Below are 21,525 nucleotides of genomic sequence, written 5' to 3' on the forward strand. Positions count from 1 at the left end.
TTATAGAGGGAGGGAGAGAGAGAGGGAGAGAGAACGTAAGAGAGACAGAGAGAGAGAGAGAGATAGAGAGGGAGGGAAAGAGAGGTAAAGAGAGAGAGAAAGGGAGAGAGAGAGAGAGAGAAAGAGGGAGAGAGAAAAAGAGAGAGAGAACGTAAGAGACAAAGAGAAAGAGAGGAAGACAGACAGAAAGAGAAAGAGACAGAGAGAGAGAGAGAGAGAGAGAAGAGAGGAGAGGAGAGAGAGAGAGAGAGAGAGAGAGAGAGAACGTAAGTTAGACAAAGAGAAAGAGAGGAAGAGAGAGACAAAAAGATAGGGAGGGAAAGAGATAGAGAGAGAGAGAGAGAGAGAGAGAGTGAGAGAGAGACAGAGAGTGAGAGAGAGAGAGAGAGAGAGAGAGAGGGAGAGAGAGCAGCAGAGTCCCACTCCGGAGCTCCGCAGCTTTAACTCACACACACACACGCTCCGCTCGAGAGAGAGAGTGAGTGAGTGAGTGAGAGAGAGAGAGAGAGAGAGAGAGAGAGAGAGAGCGAGCGCGAGCGAGGGGGACGGCAGGAAAAGAATGAGGAAGAACTGGCGCGCGCTGAAGATCGCTGCCCTCTGAAGCGCGGGATTTGCTGAAGAAGCTTTGGCCATCTGATCGCTGCGGGTCAGTCACGGAAAAAAAAAGACCAACCCAAGCGCGAGCGTATATGTGTGTGCGCGCGCGCGTTCGAGCGTGCCCGTGCGTGTGTGTGTGTGCGCGCGTATGGGAACCGAGGAGCGAATCTAACCCTTCCGTCTCGCGCATATAAAGCAAACCCCCCCCACCGCCACCACCTACCCCCTCCTACCCACCACCACCACCACCATCACCACCAAACACCACCACCACCAACAAAACCCACCGAGACGAATGCGAGCTTGGACGCGGCGGCGGACTCCACACTCGCCCTGACCTCTCCTCCCTGCTGCACGAGGTAAAGGTAAGAGCTGCTCGCTTTCTGGACGCCGCAGCCGAGTTACGTTGGTGTTCGGACGGCGGTTTGCTTTGGGACGGGACCCTAGCGTGGTCTGTCGTGGGACCCCCTCTTTCCTCCCCCTCTTTTTTTCCTCCCCTAGCGTTAGACCGGAGGGCTCGGTTTGGCTGCCCGGAGCGAACTAACCACTGCGGCTGATGCTTTATGCGCGATTTGATAGGATATGTGCGCGTGAAACTTGCGGTCGGAACCGAGTCCGTCCGTGCCGATGTGCCGCTGGATGCCCGATTGTGTCCACTGGGATGTTGTAGAGGAGCAGCGTGTCGAGAGATACACCGTGCGTGGTGCACGGACTTAGATGCGCAACAGCAGCTGGTGGAGAACGGTTCTCATAGAGCTAGATGTCGTAGGTGAGCTGAGGTTATGGGATGAAACGAATATGGAGATACGAGCGTGTAGTACGTTCGTTTAAGTTCTAGCAGCGTGCAATTGGGAATGTGGTTCAATGAATGAAATGGCAAGCGGTGAGAACGCGTGCAGGAGACCCTGCTAAAAAAAAAAAGATCATGAAAGAACCTGATGGATCTGCTTTCTAACATAAATTGGCTCAGTGGTTAACATTTAGAGACCACTAGTTTCCTGTAGGACACCTTTAGATCCCCTTAGAAAACCATCAAATGCATTTGGTACCAGTCCTAGAACTGTTAACAGCCTGTTAACCCATTAGAATCCTTTACACTGCGATATCAACCCATCAGGAAAACACAAAAATACCACTAATGACGTCCGAACACCACCGGGAATTAAGAGAAACTTTGAATGGTTTCCATGACTTTTTTCAGCTGGGGACAATATGTGTGATATTTCTGTTGAATTTTTGGGAAACTGTCGGAAATAAATAATTACATATGGGAATAATCTAGGAAAGAAAGTCATGTAAGATGTTTAAAATAACATATTATCTGATATGTATTCCGAATTCTATTAAGTGAGCCATATTCAAACGCCTGTCTGCGCTGCGTCCTGCTTCAGAGGCCACTGGTCACCGTTTGCCTGCAGGCATATACTGGCGGTATTCCCCAAAGCCTGCTCCTATATATCTTCACGCATGCTGCGTTGTGTGCTGGCTCTAATATTACACACAGCGTTGAAAAATGCAGTCGACATCCCTGACATAAATGTTAAGTCATAAAAATTCCATGGCCAACATTTCTGCACAGTCCACCCCGCTATGCATGCAGGGCGAGTCAGCATCAGCCTCTGTAACTCCACATTCTTCTATCTGTAACAGCGCAGCGGTGCTGAACTGTCATTTGTTTACACTACTTTTCTTCCTTTCATTCACTTGTTCATCACCCTGCACTCTTCTCTCCGTCTGCAGGTTCATTTGTCACCCATCGCAGAATGATGAGGCATCCCAAGGTTTCCTCATACCTCTCAATGGGGCTCCAGTATCTGGTGATCGTGGCGATACTGCTCACCAACATCCACCGTGTAATGGCGGAGAATGTGCAAGACCACAGCTCCAACCATAACACTTCTGTCAATAAATCGGATACCTGTGGGGGCTCCACTGAGTGCAAACCTGGCGTTATTCTACCAGTGTGGGAGCCCCAGAACCCCTCGTTTGGGGACAAGGTGGCACGGGCCACGGTCTACTTTGTGGCACTGGTGTACATGTTCCTTGGAGTGTCAATCATCGCTGATCGCTTTATGGCATCGATTGAGGTGATCACCTCGCAGGAGAAAGAGATCACCATTAAGAAACCGAATGGAGAAACAACAACTACCACTGTACGCATTTGGAATGAAACGGTGTCCAACCTTACTCTCATGGCCCTGGGTTCCTCTGCACCAGAAATTCTACTGTCTGTCATTGAAGTGTGCGGACATAACTTCGAAGCCGGCGACCTTGGGCCCGCCACCATTGTCGGCAGTGCCGCCTTCAACATGTTTGTGATTATTGGGCTCTGCGTCTATGTGGTTCCAGATGGGGAGCATCGCAAGGTCAAGCATCTCCGTGTGTTCTTTGTCACCGCCGCCTGGAGCATCTTCGCCTACCTGTGGCTCTACCTGATTCTGGCTGTCATCTCACCAGGTGTTGTCCAGGTTTGGGAAGGCCTCCTCACCCTGTTCTTCTTCCCCATCTGTGTGGTCTTCGCCTGGATAGCTGACCGCCGTCTTCTCTTCTACAAGTACGTCTACAAGCGCTACCGGGCCGGCAGGCAGCGTGGCATGATCATTGAGACTGAGGGTGATCGTCCGCTTCCATCTAAAGTGGACATTGAAATGGACGGGAAGATGCTTAACTCCCATGCTGTTGACTTTCTGGACGGGACCCTGACGCTGGACCTGGATGACAAGGATCTGGACGAGGAGGAGGCCAGGCGGGACATGGCGAAGATCCTGAAGGAGCTGAAACAAAAGCACCCAGACAAAGAAGTTGAGCAGCTGATTGAACTCGCTAACTACCAGGTACTCAGCCAGCAGCAGAAGAGCCGTGCATTTTACCGCTGCCAGGCCACACGGTTAATGACGGGTGCCGGCAACATTCTGAAGAAACACGCGGCGGACCAGGCCCGAAAGGCGGTGAGCATGCATGAGGTGCGCAGTGACACCGGTGAAAACGATCCCATTTCAAAGATCTTCTTCGAACCTGGCTCATACCAGTGCCTGGAAAACTGCGGAACCGTGGCTGTAAATGTGATCAGGCGTGGCGGTGACCTCAACCAGACGGTGTCTGTCGATTTCCGCACTGAAGATGGCACAGCAAACGCCGGCTCGGACTACGAGTTCACTGAGGGCACTGTTGTTTTCAAGCCGAGTGAGACACAAAAGGAGATCCGTGTTGGAATCATTGATGATGACATCTTTGAGGAGGACGAAAACTTTCACATCCACCTCAGCAATGTCCGCGTTCTTCATGAAGGGGCCGAGCCTGACACCACTGAAGCCAATCACGTGGACACCATTGCGAGTCTTGGCGTGCCCTCCACCGCAACCGTCACTATCTTTGACGATGACCATGCTGGAATCTTCACATTTGAAGAGCCTGTGACCCATGTCAGTGAGAGCGTAGGTGCAATGGACGTGAAGGTGCTCCGCACATCTGGAGCTCGCGGTGTTGTTATGGTACCCTACAAGACCGTGGAAGGCTCGGCCAAAGGAGGTGGCGAGGACTTTGAGGACACCCATGGTGTGCTGGAGTTCCAAAATGATGAAATCTTGTAAGTCACCTTTTGATTTGGTTTTGAAAGATAAGTTGATTTTGGTATCTTCATTGACAGAGCATTTATTAAGTGTTTAATCAGTTTCTGGACCCATAGCAGTCGTCTTTTATAAAGTCAGTTTTGCAATGCTCTGTCAGTTAAGAAATCATGTGCATGAATGAACGATGTAAGTGATATCATTGGATTATGCTTGACGGTTGGATGAATGCATGCATGATGGATGCCGAACGTGTGCTTTGTGACATCACGGTGATGTTGCGAAGCCATCGGAAGCATGAAGCCCAACAAAGTGTCGAAGGAGGAGATGTCATCAAAAGTCTTGTGCTGCAGTTCCTCTTTCCAACTCCTATTTTCTTTCATTCTTTCATGTATCTATCCATCTTTCACAACTCTTGTTTTGGCTTAAAGCTTGATCTGTCCTTGTCAGTGTATGTGTCAGTGGTATATTACTGTTGCAAGGTTTTGGTTCATAGAGGTTTTCTTTTCTCTGCTGGTTTCTGGCTGATGTTAGATGTGTGGCTATGATGTAATGACTTTCAGTACATCAGGGGTGTTTTTGACTATTCTTGGTAACCACAGTTAACACTCTGATCCACCACTACTCTTCCTGAGGAAGGATGATGTAGCTCTCTGAGGTAAAAAAAATGCATCCTGGCATTGATAGCATGGTCCAAACTTGTGGACCACATGTGTACTTATGATGGGTCGTTAAGCGTGTGATTGATGGCATCTGGGTTTAAACCTGCCCCTGATTACGCTGCTGACAGGTTTAGCTGAACAGATTGTTGTTCCCTGCACGTAACAGCTTAAGCTAGTTTAGTGACTTGACATTCATCTGTCCATGTGATTACATCTGTGCCTGTTTGTGCTGCTTCCTCACAAGACAAGCAGTTGTGAGACCTTAGCATAATTTAGCTAAAACCTCAAAGCTATCTGGCACGTTCCTGTTGCACCAGAGGACAGGGGTTGTTTAAACAGCGCATATCTCTCTCTGTCCACACAGCATAAGCAGTCACAACACAGAAACATCCTTGCTCGCTATCTCTCTCCCTTTGCTGTCTATCTCTCTCTCCCTTTCTGTCCCCCCCCCCATTTCTCAGGGTGTGTAAGACAAGTGAAGTGATTGAGTGAACGTGGGCCGTGTGTTTTAAACAGATTCGAAGCAGATGTGGAGGGTCAGACTTTCCGGGGCCTGTTGGCCTACTGCATACTTTCCATCGTGCAGTGCTGCGAGCGCCGTTAAGTGGATTTTAATAACACTCCTTTAATGAAATGATGGAGGGACAGAGGGATGGAGGGATGTTGGGGAGGAGCGCACTGCATTGTAACGGGGAGGACAAAAGGGCTCTCTCACTTTTTTTTTTTTATGTTATGCCGGAGCTCCGCATTCTAGAACTCTGCAGGAATGTCTGGATTTTTCTTTCGGATCTTAAGCAATTCCAGAACATATAATTAGAACGTTATCTCAGCGTTCTGGAATATGAATTTGGAGCGCAGGCGGTACGCGACATAACCTCCTATTACATGAACGCATTTCACCAGTCCAGACTTTTGGACCTTTAACCATGTATTATATGAAATACCCTCAGGCCTGCTAAAGCGCTCATGATTTCTATGTATTTATTTATTTATTTATTGACTGACAGTCTTCAGCACTTGTATGTAGTTTGACGAGTGGAGAATTGTAGCTTTAGCGGTTTCCTTTGGAAGCCTGTAGTGCTGTTCAACATCATAGATGTGGCAGTTTGGATAAAACAAGTGCACATTCCGTCTACTTGAGTTTTTCCACTGAGGACAATTTTAGACACAGTTGTTTCGTGCTAAGCCGAATTGTTACCGAATATGTATACTGATTTGTATGGGAAAAATGATTGAATTGCAAGGCCATCTGTACAAAACTGATGTGATCCAGGATTAGTTTTTCCCTTATTAAATGCATTGATATGGGTAGGACTGGAGCCCTTATACGTCTATATCAACATAGGCCCCCTGTATAGGTGTCTAATCCATATGTGTCTGCTTTAGGATCATATACCATTCATATTATATCAATTGTTAATAGTTATTGCTATATTGGACTGAATTACATTTTGCTGTATTGTTCTTTGTAATACTGAATATGCAAATGAGCCTTTAATGAATCGTATTATCTAATAATATCTAAGGTAAATTAATTTGATAAAAATAATTCAGGCCAGTAGGGCTGGGATCACTTATCAGTTTATCGATAATTATTGATAAATGGCATGATATTGATTGGTAGAATATATCTTTTTTTTCTTATCTGTAACTTTTTTCCCCCGGAGGTTCACATGTAACATTTGTGTCGTTTTATGCACCAAAGCAGTCATAATTTATTTTCCAACCTCTCTTTCTTCCTGAAAATTAAACAGGCTGTTTTTGTTACTGTTCCATTAAGACTGATGTATGTGAATGAGCTCTGTTCTGATTGGCTGCCCTGTATTGTGCCTCATTCAAAAAGCAGTCTGGGCTGAAACACTGCTTATAACTTTAGCGCGAATGGGCGGGGCTAAATAGCTGTAAGCTGAATAGGTGGACACGTGTTGGTTTTCATGACATCACACAAACAATGAGTTCAGAACAGGCTGTTTTTACAGTTTAGTTTACATATATGAACCATGTGAACGATGTTTACATACTACATCAAAAACTGGGTAAATTCAGTTTTCTATTATAAGGGCCCATTTAGGCTTTTGTTGCCCACTGTGGTCCAAATGGAAGCTGCCCTAGACATACAGAATGTTGTCATAAAAATAAAAGTCAATTTTTTGCTATTTTTATTTTTCTGCATCATTTGAATACAGCTGCTGTCCTTTACATTGTTTCAAAATTTCGTGATGAATGGACCGATTGACGTGGCTCTGAATTGCATGGATAAAATCTCATTACATTAAAGGTAAATAATGTTTTTGCCTTTTGCAAAGGCACAATTTTAGAGATACTTATCTTTTTGTAACTGATATGTAACTGTAACGTTTAAAATAATGAAAGTAATGATATTTATTGATAATTGTCACAATTTATTAACTTTTCATCTGTATCATTCCAGCCATAAAGATAGACCCTTTTGGGTGCTATATAGAACCATTTGTGGCACATTTTCCATCAGTCTGAAGAACCCGTTCATGATGCAAAGAACCCTTTAATCATTCAAAGGGTTCTTTGAATGTTTAGGGTTCTATATAGAGCCATGTACTAAAGAACCCTTGAAGCACCATCTTTTTAAAGAGTGTACAGGCCGGTCTTTAACCTTGTCATGTTATTGATCAACCAGTGTGTTTTTAGGCATATCGCCTTTACAGTATATTGCAATATAATCACAGTATTATGATTCTGTCCATATCATGCAGTCCTGTCTCACATCTGACTAAATTTGAAATATCTAGATCCCAGATTATCATGCCCGGCCTCCTTTGAGATGTGTGATAAACGCAGGCCCTCAGCTTCGCTTATTCGACTACAAGGCCTGATCTGGGATCAGTTTAACCTTTCATATCCTACTAAATACAGTTATACCACTTAACAGAACCTGATCCCACATCAGGCCGTTCCCTCTGGAGAGGTTCGCTCGAAAATGGAGTTGCGCCGCTACGCCCTTGAACACATCCCAGATGCAGGGAGGACGGATTGCTCCGGAAAAAAGGAAAGCAGGAGAAAGAGGAGAAAAAAGGAAAAAGGGAATGAGAAAATAGATGATCTACATTGCATTGCCAGAGGCCACCTCCACCCTAATTTCAGCGCTTCGCTCACTTTGTCACAGTAAAGTGAGGAAAAGTTTCTTGGCTACCCTCGCACTTTGTTCTCATCCACCGTGCAATTTCTTCTCCGCAGTCCGCCCTGACTTGGTCACCGGCCGGCTACCAAGAGAGGCTGGCAGTGATTGATGAGCGTGTTTGTGTGTTTGCTTACATCTCTGTTCATTAGTTTGTGCGGGCCGCTTGATGGATGTTTACGAGCAAAAGTCAAACTTTGTGGAAGACAGTCCTTTATGAGCCACAGCACGTACTGCCCCTTATTACGATGTATATTAACTCACGAGAAAGTGTAGCACACCATTAGCCGATGCTATATGCACTGCTGCGGCACTAGAACCTTCAGTGTGTACACACTGTGCCAAGTCACACGCATAATCAGCTTAAATGACCTTGTAATTTGGGTTGTGTTCATGAAAATGTCAAGCTGGCGGGTGGCAAGAATGAAGATGTTTTCGCATCTATTTGTCATTTGTATGTGCATTTGTGGGTGGTATTAGGGAGCTAATATGAACATTTTGTGGCTGTTAGTGATACTGATTTTAGGGGAATAAAAAAAGACAATAATATAATATATATTATACACACACACAAACACGTTCATACAGAGGGAAACAAAAGCCTGAAAGTGTTCGCTGTAGTATGTAAACATTATTCATACAGTTAAATATATGGAATATATAAATAATATGGGACACTGCCTGTTTTATTTCATGTATATATAAACTACACAGCAAAAAAGGCACTGAATATTTGAATGTTAAAAAATCATTTTAAATAAAAACAAACATCACAACTACATCAGCTGCAGAAAACCGTTAAACCTCTTTAAATGTCCCCAGTGTACAGTATGTTTTATTATACTGCCCATTCGCTTGAATTGGACACCTGTTATCTTATTCTTTCTTTTTTTGGGGGGGTGCTGTCCCATAGATCGTTGTTGGGGAGGAGGTGGGAGCACACATTACGTTGCAGTGCATGCTTGGAACTGTAGTGATAGTGATATGGGCTAATATTAATAGAAAATTACAATAATTTTGTGTGCCGAATAGGATCGTGCTGCGGGCCTTGTGTCTGACACAGGGGCTGAAGAGGATTTGTTAACATATTTTTAATTTAGAAAATCAATAAAACATGTTTTTGACCAGGGGTGTTCAAACATACGACTGTTTACAGTATGTTGTCATTGTTATATTTTGTTTCATTATTTTTTTTACACCTTTTGAAAACACCACATGCCCTTTACATTGTATGAACATTTCATGATGAATGGACCGATAGAAGTGGACTGAACTTACTTGAAATGATTAGAATTCTCTACAATAACCTTCACTAGAATTAAAAGCGTTGTTTCCTTCTCCTATATAGTTTTCATCTTATAGTTACCATTTTACCAAGGTGCCAGGTTTTGTTGTGACAGTGACGATGTGCATGTCTATGCGCTTTAGAGCGCGTTACAGTCTTTTTCTCTTGTGTGAATGTGCAGTAGCCGTTGGCAGAATCCCCAGAAACGCCTCGACAGTGCAGTAATACCAGCGCAAATGTTTGGAGGAGGCGCAGGTGGTCGTGCACGGACGCAACTCTGGCCTACATCTTCACTGTCATTATAGGAGACAACCATCAGATGGTACTGTCCCTCAGGATGGCCTTTGTGCAAGGAACAAAGGAAAGCAGCGAGAAAAAGAGAGAGATGGAGGGAAGACGATGTTATACAGAGACAGCAGGAGTGATGAAGAGAGAGCGAGGTGGCTAGAGACCGTCCATCAAAGACATAGAGGATGGAGCAAAAGGAATGCAGGGATGAATTGACAGCGAGAGTAAAAGAATTACAGAGACGGGGACGGAGGCAGAGTAAATGAGAAGAAATGCGAGGACAAGATGGTCGGAATGAGAGACAGATGGCCAAAGAGGGAAGAAAGATGTGAAGAAAGACAAAAGGGAGAGATCCAAAAAGGGCACTGAGAAAGAGAGAGAGAGAGAAAGAGAGATGGGGTCAGGTTTGAAGTGCTAATCTATAGTCTCTCATTAGAGCTTCTAACAGCTGCAGGGCAGCACATGCAGTCGAGCTCATTTACAGCTAAGAGCAATGATGGCCCAGCTCCACTTCTGTCACTGGGGCCCATTAAGTTACGGGCAGGCGCTAATCAGACGTTAGTAGAGATGCTGGCACTCTATTACACATGAATAAGGCACTGCCCCCCACATATTTAGACACAGATGAAAGGTCTTAATGCACCCTGTGTTCATTTTAGACTAGTTTGATAAAGAAAATCTTTAAATTAGCTAAAAACAAGTAGCAAAAGTATTAGTTACTTAGCTAATTAGGCATATTTAGTTGCTATTAGATGCTAATCAAATGCTAGTAGAGACTGTTGGCCATCCAAGTTGATTTTAGCCCAGTGTGATGAAAAAAAAAGAGTTAGTTTTGGCTAATAAGCTAAGCCTATTCAGTTGGATGCTAGTCAGATGCTAGTAGAGGCTGCTGGCACTTTGTTTTACACATAAAGCATCTATTTACACTGAGATGGAATGTCTTGAGTTGGTTTTAGCCCAGTTTGGTGAAAGATGAAGGTTGCAGTTCTTTAAATTAACTGAAAATAAGTAGCAAAAGTATTAGTTACTTAGCTAATTAGGCACATTTAGTTGTTATTAGATGCTAATCAAATGCTAGAGACTGTTGGCAGTCTTTTAAATATAAGGCATCATCATCAAGTTGATTTTAGCCTAGTTTGATGAAAATAAAAAAAAAAGAGTTAGCTTTGGCTAATAAGCTAAGCCTATTCAGTTGGATGCTAGTCAGATGCTAGTAGAGGCTGTTGGCACTCTTTTACACATAAAGCATCTGTTTACACTGAGATGAAATGTCTTGAGTTGATTTTAGCCCAGTTTGGTGAAAGATGAAGGTTGCAGTTCTTTTAATGAACTGAAAACAAGTGGCTTGGGCTAATAAACAACACCTATTTTGTTACTACTAGAGGCTAGTAACCCATCCGTGCAGTGAAACCCTACATACACACTAGTGAAGACACACACTAGGGGGCAGTGAGCACACTTGCCCGGAGCGGTGGGCAGCCCTATCCACAGCGCCCGGGGAGCAGTTGAGGGTTAGGTGTCTTGCTCAAGGGCACTTCAGTCACGTACTGTCGGCTCAGGGGATCGTACCAGCGACCTTCCGGTCACAAGACTGGTTCCCTAACCTCCAGCCCACGACTGCCCAATTCCTCTAGTCCTTGCTGTATTAATGTCCAAAGTACAATCAATAAAACACGTAAATCAAGCTAGCAGGGTTAATGTATATTTTTAATTTATTTTCTCCGTCTATACGCTTTTTTGAGGGGACTTTTTAGCCATGCTTACTTACATTACATCCATGGGCTAACGACACGCTTGTTCTCTGGCAAACAACAATGAGGAGCTTCTCATACTTTGTGCTCCACCTCCACAGAATGTTGGCCTATGGATGCTAGATGCTAGCAGAGGCTGTTGGCACTCTGTAACACATAAAGCATCAACACCACGTATTTACACACAGATAAAGGTCTTAATACAGCCTAGACCAGTTTGATGATGTCTGAACTGAAGTTGAAGTCAAGTAGGCCCTTCACTTGTCCGCATAATTAACCAAGTGTACATGCTAATCAGGCACTAGTAAAGGCTGTTGGCGCTCGGCTACTCGGAAATATCAAATTGTCACTGTGGATTTGGACACAGATGAAGACCTAAATACAGCCCTGACTGTTTGATGAAGGACGTCGGTCTGAAATTCTTCAAATTAGCTAAAAACAAGTGGGCCCTTTGCTTGTTAGCCTAATTAGCTTGGTGCCACGAGCCACTCGTCCAGTGCTAATGGTGCATGTGAATGCTCTGTACAGTGAAAACAGACATGTTTATGCTGGTACTGACATACATATCACAGCTTCACTAAGGTTATGGTTATGGTAACAGCTTAAACGGTTTATTTATTTATATAACAGTTTCAGATTAGCAAAGTTAGCCTACTGTGTGACTGGGTTTTGATCTAGCATCAGTTTTACCTTTCATGTCCTACTAAATACAGTTGATACAAGTGAGAGAGGAGGTGATACCAGATGGAGAGGGAAGTATAAAAGGTGTCGCGCCGCTAGGTCCTTGAACACAGATGCAGTAGTATCTTCTCAAGGTTCTTCCACGCTTCTCACTCTTATTTTCCTCTCACCGCAACGTGGCAAACATTCCGCAACAAGCCGAGCCTCTGCGGCGATAACGAGACACTTATTAACAGCAATGTTTCAATTAGCACTGGGACTTCCTGCGCCGGCGGTGCAGGGACGACCCTGTCAAGCCACCAGAAATGCAGACTCAGCAAATGCTAATCAGCCCGCCTCAATTCAATTCACGTCAATTCAGTTCAGCTCGATTCGGTTCAATTCAGCAGGGCCTTCCTGGCAAGTCCTGTTACATATTACACTAAATTACATCTCTCTCTCCCTCTGCTAACGCATCCCACTCTCTCTACACCTGCCCTGATTTTCCTCCTGTCTTTTCAAGCGTTCAACCTTTCTTCCGTTCTTCACCGTTTCCTTTACGCAAGTCTACACCCATTACTGTGGAGTCAGACGAAGTGCGGTGTCAGTGAAATATAAGACTGTCGCGTTAGTTTTACCCACTGGATGATGATCGGAACATATTACCACAGCACTAAAGCATGAATGACTTTCAAAGGCCCTCGCGGACCTCTCTCTCTCTCTCTCTCTTTATCTTTCTATCTATCTATCTATCTCTCTCGACCTTTCCCACACTTTCTTATTCTGCTGTTGTGTAACGGATTGAATTACTGAGTGTAAGAGGTGTGTGTGTGGGCGTGCGTGTGTGTTAGATGCCTGCTGTGTCAGAGTGCTTTTACTGTTCGCATGTTCTCACTCCAGCCTCAGAACTGGGGGTCACTCTGAGCAAGCTCAGCCCTGAGGGTGAAGGTCATACTGAGCATGCTCAGTACAGCTGGAGGAGAGAATGAGCAGTGGCAAGAAAACAGAGAGCTCAATTCCATAATCAAATTTATGTTCCACTATAAATACCAGATCCGCCCAATGACAGCTGGGATAGGCTCCGGCACCTCACCGCGACCCAGAAGGATAAGCGGTTTAGATGATGTGTGTGTGTGCGTGTATAAATCCCAGATAAGGATGGGTTCTCCTTTTGTGTCTTGGTTCCTTTCAGTGTTCCTTATGCTCTTAAGAGACTTCTTATTTTGGGTCTTGGTTGCTGTCAGGGGTTCTTCCTCATGCTCTTACTAGGCTTTTCCTGCCCCTGTCACCATCATCAGGGTGCCAGGCCTACATTTCTGACTAAATATTTGGGTACAATGTCTATAGCACTGGGCAATAGGGATATTTATGGATAATTATTGATATTTATTGTTAAAAATATGTCTTAATTTGATGTAAAGCAGTGCAGAAGGTGAAAAGATAATTTGCAATCATAGATTTTGGTTTTATTATAGTTATTATAGTTTCTTTTTTCTCTTTTGACTTATTAGATTTATTCAACTTATTACATTTTGTGACATATAATTTATTGTGACAATATCTTGACGTATGAAGATATTATGTTTTTGTTATATTGCCCACCCATAACATGTCTACATCTCTATAAGCTCTATTTAAGGCTTCATATACATATCGCTGCTGTCAGAACAAAACCTCGTTTCTCCAAAATGGTAACTTTACAGGAGAAGGAAAAACATACCTTACTTTTAATGTAAGTCAATGGAACCAGACGTTTTTCCAAGTAATTTTGGGCCGTTTCTTTTGGTCCATTCATCTTGAAATTTACAAACAATGTAAACAACAACAGGCACTTTCAAATTATGGCAAAATCTGAAAAATGACAGAAATGGAGATACGAGGTTTTGCTACAACAACAGCGATTATACAAGCTCCATGTAAATAAAACTGAACTCAATTGTTAGAACATCAGTTTATCACTTTTAAAGCACCTTTTTGGGTGTGCTATTTTTATCCATTTGTTAAATTATCATTGCAATAGAGAGGATGGACTTCGCATACAACAACAAGAAGCTAAAAGCTAAAATTAGCTGGCTAGCTGTAGCTTGGCTAGGTATCTTATCTCAGTTTGGCTTTTTCTCTGGCTGAAAGGTGAAAAACATGTTTCTGGCAACATGTTGTGTGGAATAGAAACAGAAGTGCTGTTTTCTTTACAATTTTTCTTAGTTGAGTTACTTTAATACTAGCTTGGTTGTATATATTAGCCTATAGATCAGTGGTTATGCTAGCAGTCAGGATTGCTTGACACCACAGGGATTCAGGTATGATGCAGCTGTGTAATGCATGCTGGGTACTGTAGTGAGAGAACATTGACAAGTGTGAATTCTGTCAAATCGATGAGGCTGAGGGACAGAATGCGGCGCTACAGGACGCTTCACAGCAGGACAAATAACATATCGAACTGTAGCTTTAGTTTTAGGTTGCAATTCCTTTTACTATCTGTTTTCAGCCTGGCAGAGCGCTGGATAAATCATTTAAAGATAGAAGATCACAAATAAACAGATTTTACTGCTGACATTTACATAAAATGTCAGCTGTACTTGATTGTGTAAATCATAAAGCAAAAATGGGGCAGTTTAGACTGGAGTGATGCAGTATTTTATCCAGTTTTTACCCGGCTGTTACCCCAAAGGGCCTATGAGTCAAACAGCACAAGCTGCTAGTTTTACCTGCCCTCTGTGTGTGTGTGTGTGTGTGTGTGTGTGTGTGTTACTCTGGACCTTCAGGTTATCAGGCACCGGCAGGGCGGTCAGTAAATTGTTTTCAGTGTTTGTTGCCGTAGATTTTATTTCAACTCCCCTGCCTAGAGCCGTTCTAACAGGTGGGACTCATCCCTGCCAAAAGCTTTTCGACTTCCATCCAGTGTAACCTGAGAACATGTGTGTGTGTGTGTGTGTGTGTTTGTTCTCGCCTCAAGGCTACATTCAAACTCCCTTTTCCGTCCAGGCTGAGCGGCACAGATAGTTTTCAACACCTTGCTTGGCTGCACACGCGCACACGCCCACGTCTCTAAACCAGTTGTCCTTTGCCGAGTGCAGAGGGGTCACTTTCCGGCGGAGGTCAGCAATGACATTGCGGCGTATAACAGATAAAAAGAGGCAGTGCTGAGTTTACCTGTCTTATTCAAACCTGTCGGATCTGCCTGATCTTTCAAAAGAAAGAATCCCAAAAGAAAAAGAGTTTCATTCATAGTTAAATGTTAATGGCGTTACTGCTGTAGGGAAAATTCAGTTGTTAAAGTAATAGTTTGGACAAAAATTTAACTTAGATTTTTCCCTGATGCCAAATGGAGCTGATCAACCATGACGTTTGATGTCTGAAATTGGCTTTAGCTTTGCACTGGAGCTGTGAGGCTAATTTAGCTAACAAATATTGGAAGATTATAACCACCAGATTAGTTTTAGAAGTTACTTCAGTGGACCATCTGACTTAAATGCAGCAAATTGTTTATGTTATAAACATGCTAGCTCGCATCCTACAGCAAGGTTTTCTCAGTACGCTGGATAACTTAAGCCAAAAGTGGAGGATTGTCCAGTAGGAATGTTCCTTAGCTCTTCTCCTAGGGGACAGGCTTGTTTTTAGGGCCTGAGTTATCAGGCTAACCAAGAAATCTTGCTGAGTCTATAATAGGAAACCCTCCTTCCGATGTATCTTGAAGGTAGAACTTGAAAGCAGCTTTGGCGTTGATTTTTGGGGGACGAGATATGTTGAAATATCTTTTTTTTTAATTACTTGCCGAATACAGAAGGAAGCCAGATAGCTAACGTTACTGTAATCTTGTAATTACAGCGATATATATCTTCAAATCACCTTCACAGTGTAGAGAATGGATTACTAAAACGACAGAAATGGCTTGTCCGATGAGGAGGACAACAAGCTAAAAGCTAAAGAAAGATTTCGCAAGGTCGCTAGCAAGACATCTCTCCTCATTATGACTTCTATTTCTGTCTGAAAGTGTATATATATATATAAAACTGGAATCATGGATTATGTTAAACAGATGAAGCTGCGAGATATAATGCTTATCTACAGAACGCTGTTTAACACATTACTTGTCGGCTGGAATGCCAGTTTAACAACTTGACATGGTTTAAGGAAAGTGTATGTTGACTAAGGCAGTCCTAATTGCTGGCTATACGCTTTCATAACGGGTTTGGTACATTAGCCTCGTATCTCCAGTGACTAGTGAAACAAACTTCACAGACTAAACATGTCTTTGCTAATCGACTACATTTTAGATTCCGTGTTTTTGGCTCCTTTTAAATGTGTGCTAGGCTGGGTCACTGAGTGTATGTGTGAATTTGTGTGTGTGTGTGTGAGAGAGAGGGAGGGAGAGAGAGAGAGAGAGCGAGAGAGAGTGAAAAATGATAGAGAACTGGCTGCGCTTACAAAAGTCATCGCTAGGCAACAGATGTGATGGAGTGGTTACGGTTATGTAGGGCACTGGGAATGAGAGAAAAAGAGAGGGATCGATGGAAGGAAAAATAGTACAGAGGGAGAGAGAGAGAGAGAAAGAGAGAGAGAGAGATGTAGTTCCTGTAAGGCCTTCTCGATGGATTAGTGACTGGGAGAAATTCAGTGCCTTAAGCAGAGCTACCTGGATTAAAGAGACTTCACAGCTCTCACTCGTTTACTGCTGACACAGCACTAACACACACAAGAGCTTTAATCAGGCCTGAAATTTTGGTCAGAACCCGAATACAGCCCGAGAACTTCCTGTCCGCTCCGTAGCACCAAGCATTTAATTTAAATCTGACCCGAGCCTGACAAAATTCTGACCCGAACTGGCCCGACTTCACCCAAAGTGCTGAAAAACACCTTGTAGAGTAGCTTCGCTTGGCAACAACAACAGCTGTTGTTAGATCCAAATGTAATAATCTAAAATAATGTAAAATAATATAATAAAATAATTAGCCATCCAAAATGAACGATTTTTCACCCTAGCTATGTTGCCGGCATCACAGTCACCATGTCAGCATTCACGAACACAGCATATCTCACACACCGACTTATTATCTTAGCCTTTTAATCACTGCTTAGCAACCGTGGCTATCCTCACTTGCCTCAAGCCTTCGGTTAATTGCCAAAGCCACAACAGGGCTGACAGTGTCCTAGTTAATCTGACAACAGAGTTAGTGGAAAAATCTTTTATTTTATTGTATTAAAGAGCAAATAATGTTATTTATGTTGTGACTTTGGCTAAAAGAAAGCACTGGAAATGTGCTGGTGCGTTTCATGTAAAGAGATTGGAATCATTCATAAACGTTTTTGCACACTGTACTCAGAAACATCCCAAAACCTGTGTAATTTCACTCACATATCACACACACTGAGATATAAGCACTTTATACCTAAGTTTCCCTCTCAGCGCTCATATCCCTCAGTCGAAGTGGCCTTTGCACTTTTCTACAGCAGAAGACTTAAACTGCTGATTCCTCCCCAAGCAACTTTTCCAAGGATTAAGAAAACTTCCCACACTAATCTACGGTGGCCTGCAGGTGCCATCTCTCAACTTCTCCCTCTCTCACTCTCTGCCTCTTGCCATCAGCCAAATCCGGCCAAATCCAGCCTGAGAGAAACGGTACTCTCCCGGTATCCTGGGCTGCGGTGTGGGAATAAAATTTTCGGCTCTAAAAAGAGTGATTTGCTAAATGTCACTGAGTTCCCAAAGCAGCGGTGGAGAGAGAACAGGAGGTTATTAATGCTTATTGGTTGATTAAATAAGAGGTTATTGATGGTTATGGGAGCAATAATGAGCTTAGCTGGAGATTCATTATTTGGAGGCGAAGCACAGATGCCTTGGCAAGCCGTCCGTCTTCATTAGGACGGATGGACAAAAGAGACGGGAAAATAGGGAGAGTCAGGCAGCGAGAGAGACGTTGGAAAGACAAGATGGATGTTGGCTGTTAGCTACCTTACATGTTATGTATAACGTACACATAGTGTTACCATTTGCGTGTCTTTTTATTACAGTTTCAATCAAAAATGAATGATTTCTTAAAATTGTATCTACATTCCCTTCCCATTCACCTTTACATTAAATTACATTTGTATAGAAATGAACAATTATTCAGTATTTAAACCTACACTATGCAAGACATGGGGATTTGGAGACCTCTCTGGTGGAAATGTGTAATTGCATACAGCTAAGGTCCCCTTCCCCAAGCAGATGAACCTGAAGATTGAGAGCACACTGAAAGAGTCCTCAAAGAGAGCTCAGTCAAAACTTGAAGGACGTTTCTTCCGAGGATGTGGGTGAAGTATCTACTGTTGTTATCATATCTTCATCAGTATAATGTGGATTTCACATACAGACCTAAACCTTGAGCCGGTGCTTCTTTTTGAGCCTGTGCATTAAAGTTAATGACATTAATACATAAAGATGTATGACATGGGCCGAAAAAACCCCGCCAAACCTGGCCCAACATCACTGACTTTTAAATGATTATTTCAGGCTCGTAGCAGTGCATGCACACCATGTTTTAGCCTGGTTTTTACTTCTAGTTGCTAAGTTCATTTATTAGCTAGTTATCGTAGCCTTTTATTGTATTAAAGAGCAAATAATGCTGTATGTATTGAGTCAAAAAAAAGCACTGGAAATGTGCTGGTGTTTTTCATGTAAAGAGACTGGGATCGATCATAAAAATGTTTATGCTAAATAATGCTAAATATGCTAAATATAGCGCTAAATAAAATATTATCAATAATATTTGGCCAATTTAATGATAAATACGTTAGAAAATGGTATTGGCCATTCATATAGCCAATGTTTTTATTAAACCATAGACTTCTGTCGGAGGGAAAACATTTGTTTATCAGGCTAAATTCTAGCTTGTCACCAGTAGCATGCAGTCGCCGACTCACTCACACTCTTTGGAGTTAAGCACCGCTGGCGTGACTCCATTCCTCATTATCTGATTTGAGGTGACAATTAGTTTTAACACCAGGTGCAGCCTAGATAATATTCCTACAGCTCTGGCCTGCTGGTTAGTGAGCATTCTCACTCTGGTACATTAATTTCTGAGAATAATTGAGTGTGCAGACTAGCCGAAGCGGAAGGAAACTCATTCAGACTTTTAGTCCAACACAACAGAGTTGCTCTGAAAGAAAGTGGCTTAAAAACATCTTTCATATAGAAATATAGTCACTCCTTCATTCACTGATGAGAGTTTTATTAAAGGCTAAATAAATCTATTAAATTCATTCACCAGCATAGCAAAGCAAATAAATAATTGCAATAATAATGAATAATTATAGCAATATTAATAGTAATGGTAATAAAAGCAACAATGCTAATAATATTTGTCATAATATTAACAGTAACAAAAAGAACAGAGAACTTTTATTTCCATTAAGTCACTGAAATAAAACATGTTTAGCTTTACTTATTCTTATATCATATTCAAATATTCAAAATACTATTCAAAAATGAAAATAGTTGATGGTTGTTGGCTTAAATCAAGCAACTTGACTTTAGGCAAGCCATAATGGATGAGTGGACTGGAAAATAATGCAAATTAGTGTATTAATAGCTGAAATAGCATGGCTTATGTGCAGAATGTCTAACATTAGAGTGAGTTTAAGGGACAATTTTTGCACAATTAAAAGGTTAAAATGTATGCAAAGTCATTCAAAGTGATATGAAATGCTCTGTTCTAGAGTCAGTGGTAGTGATAGGAACTAAACGCCTGAAGAATGTTGTCAGACATTGTTTTATGACAGTTTTGAGATAAACTTTAGGCCTTAAATGTACTTTTTAAAAATCATTCATGGCAGAGAGGCACGTGCAGGGCACTGTACGGCAAAATAGTCCCCAAAGAAACTTACTTTTTCACTATTTAACCATTAAAAGCATTAAATATGTACAACTAAGAAGACACGTGTAGGTTTACTGATGGTTTTTGGAAGGTAAATAAAGTGGCAGTATTTGTGTTGTAGACATCATGAGCCCTGGTTCCTATCACCACCACTGTAAAGAAATCAGAATTGGTGGGTTTTTCTATAATGAACCACTAAACATCAGACCACCCTGACTGACTTTGTTTACATCTCAAACACTGAGTTATGCAGAAAGTTTTTAAAAAATCAGTGGAATTCCCCTTTAACTGTCCTCTCTCTGCATGCTTCTATAAGTGTATCTATCTGTATGCCCACAATAGCATGACGTTGAGTGTTCGTGTGTCTTTAAATAAGTATGTATGTGTTTATGTGTTTATTTGAATGTTTGTTTATGTCAGACAGGTGGTAATCTCTTAATCCTGCTGAGTCATGCTTTGAGCACTGCTCCGTGTGTAATCCTTTGCCGCTAACAGGAAGTAGCCCCTCGGAGGCCACGCTGTCCCACACTCCCCGCCGCTAGCGCCGCGCTCGAGCGCTCTGCAGTGCCTCCTCTCCGAGCCAACAGGAGCTTGGACGATGCTCCTTCATCAACGGTGCTCAATCACTGAGGCTTAAATGAGCTCTGAAGCGGCTCTGTCCGTTTGCTTAGCTAAGCTAGTCGTTGAAGTTGGGATTATTCTTAAGGTGCTCAATAGATTCGCTTAATTAATGTGCTTTCCAGTCATTGCCCCGTTCTCTTTTGCTGGGAATTCAATTTCATTCTGATTCATTGTTGGCAGTGTTAGCATTTTTTGGTAATTTGTCCCTGCTGAAAAAAAAAACAGCACAGATCAGCATTCATTCCACGATGGTGTAAGCTGGTTTGTGCTGATTTACGCTGGCCTGGTGCTTTTTTAGCTGGTCACCCAGCATGGTCATGCTGGTTGACCACCATGCCAACATCCTAAACACAACATATAATGGTTTTGCTAGTGATCAGATAGCTCACAAGTACAGTATTCCTCAGCACACTTTGAATATCACAGTATAAGCTATGCATTAGCTAGAGTTAAATTGCTGAATATCAAATAGCTGAATAGTGATTTGAATGAAATCATAATGAATCAGTGGCTGACTTATTAAAACTATTCCACAAAACTGAAGGTTTAGCTGCACAAAAATAAAACTCCAATCTTCTCAGACTTCTACAATAGCAAGCATAGCTAGCATAATATCCATGCTAGCCGTAGAAGACTGTGAAACTAAGCTATGTTTATAAAGTAAAACTCCCCTGATAGCAAGTGGATAGTGGACCACTGTTGGCCCACTGATGGCAAAGCTGGTGGTCCACTGTCGTTTTGCTCAGCGTTCACAAGCGGTCCACGTAGAGTAGAGTAATAGACAAAATTCCACTTATCATCACTCATTTTCCACTCACAGTCCAATTTACTGATTTTTCCTTCCTTCCTTTCCTTAATTATACTTTGTGAATTAGTGTAGTAAATAGTTTTAATCCAGCTCAGCGTCAGCAATAACATTTTCTATAAAATCATTTTATATCAGGCCTAGTCTTTTTTTTTTCTCTCGGTTGTATGCAATATTTGTCTTAGTTTATTTTTCAAAGTAAAAGTCTCTGTGCATTTAGAATCTGTTTGGGGAAGTTAAAAACTAAGTAGAGCTTGTATGCAGGACAGTAATCTGGGTG

The 21,525-nt window shown here is 42.5% G+C and overlaps 1 protein-coding gene across 3 annotated transcripts in view; it reads left to right on the top strand.

The window, feature by feature from the left end:
- The first annotated feature begins 676 nt into the window (after nt 1-676).
- slc8a1b (solute carrier family 8 member 1b) overlaps nt 677-21,525 on the top strand; it is a 170,551-nt gene continuing 149,702 nt past the window's right edge. For 2 of the 3 annotated variants that reach the window (XM_036592757.1, XM_036592755.1), the window contains exons 1-2: nt 677-962; nt 2,338-4,183. In XM_036592757.1, coding sequence (XP_036448650.1) covers nt 2,361-4,183 — 1,823 coding nt within the window. In that variant the 5' untranslated portion in view covers nt 677-962; nt 2,338-2,360. The remainder of the gene's footprint in view (nt 963-2,337; nt 4,184-21,525) is intronic. The other variant, XM_036592756.1, reaches the window with a different exon arrangement.

Source organism: Colossoma macropomum, unplaced genomic scaffold (genome assembly GCF_904425465.1).
Source record: "Colossoma macropomum unplaced genomic scaffold, Colossoma_macropomum, whole genome shotgun sequence".
In the NCBI taxonomy this organism is placed as follows: Eukaryota; Metazoa; Chordata; class Actinopteri; order Characiformes; family Serrasalmidae; genus Colossoma; species Colossoma macropomum.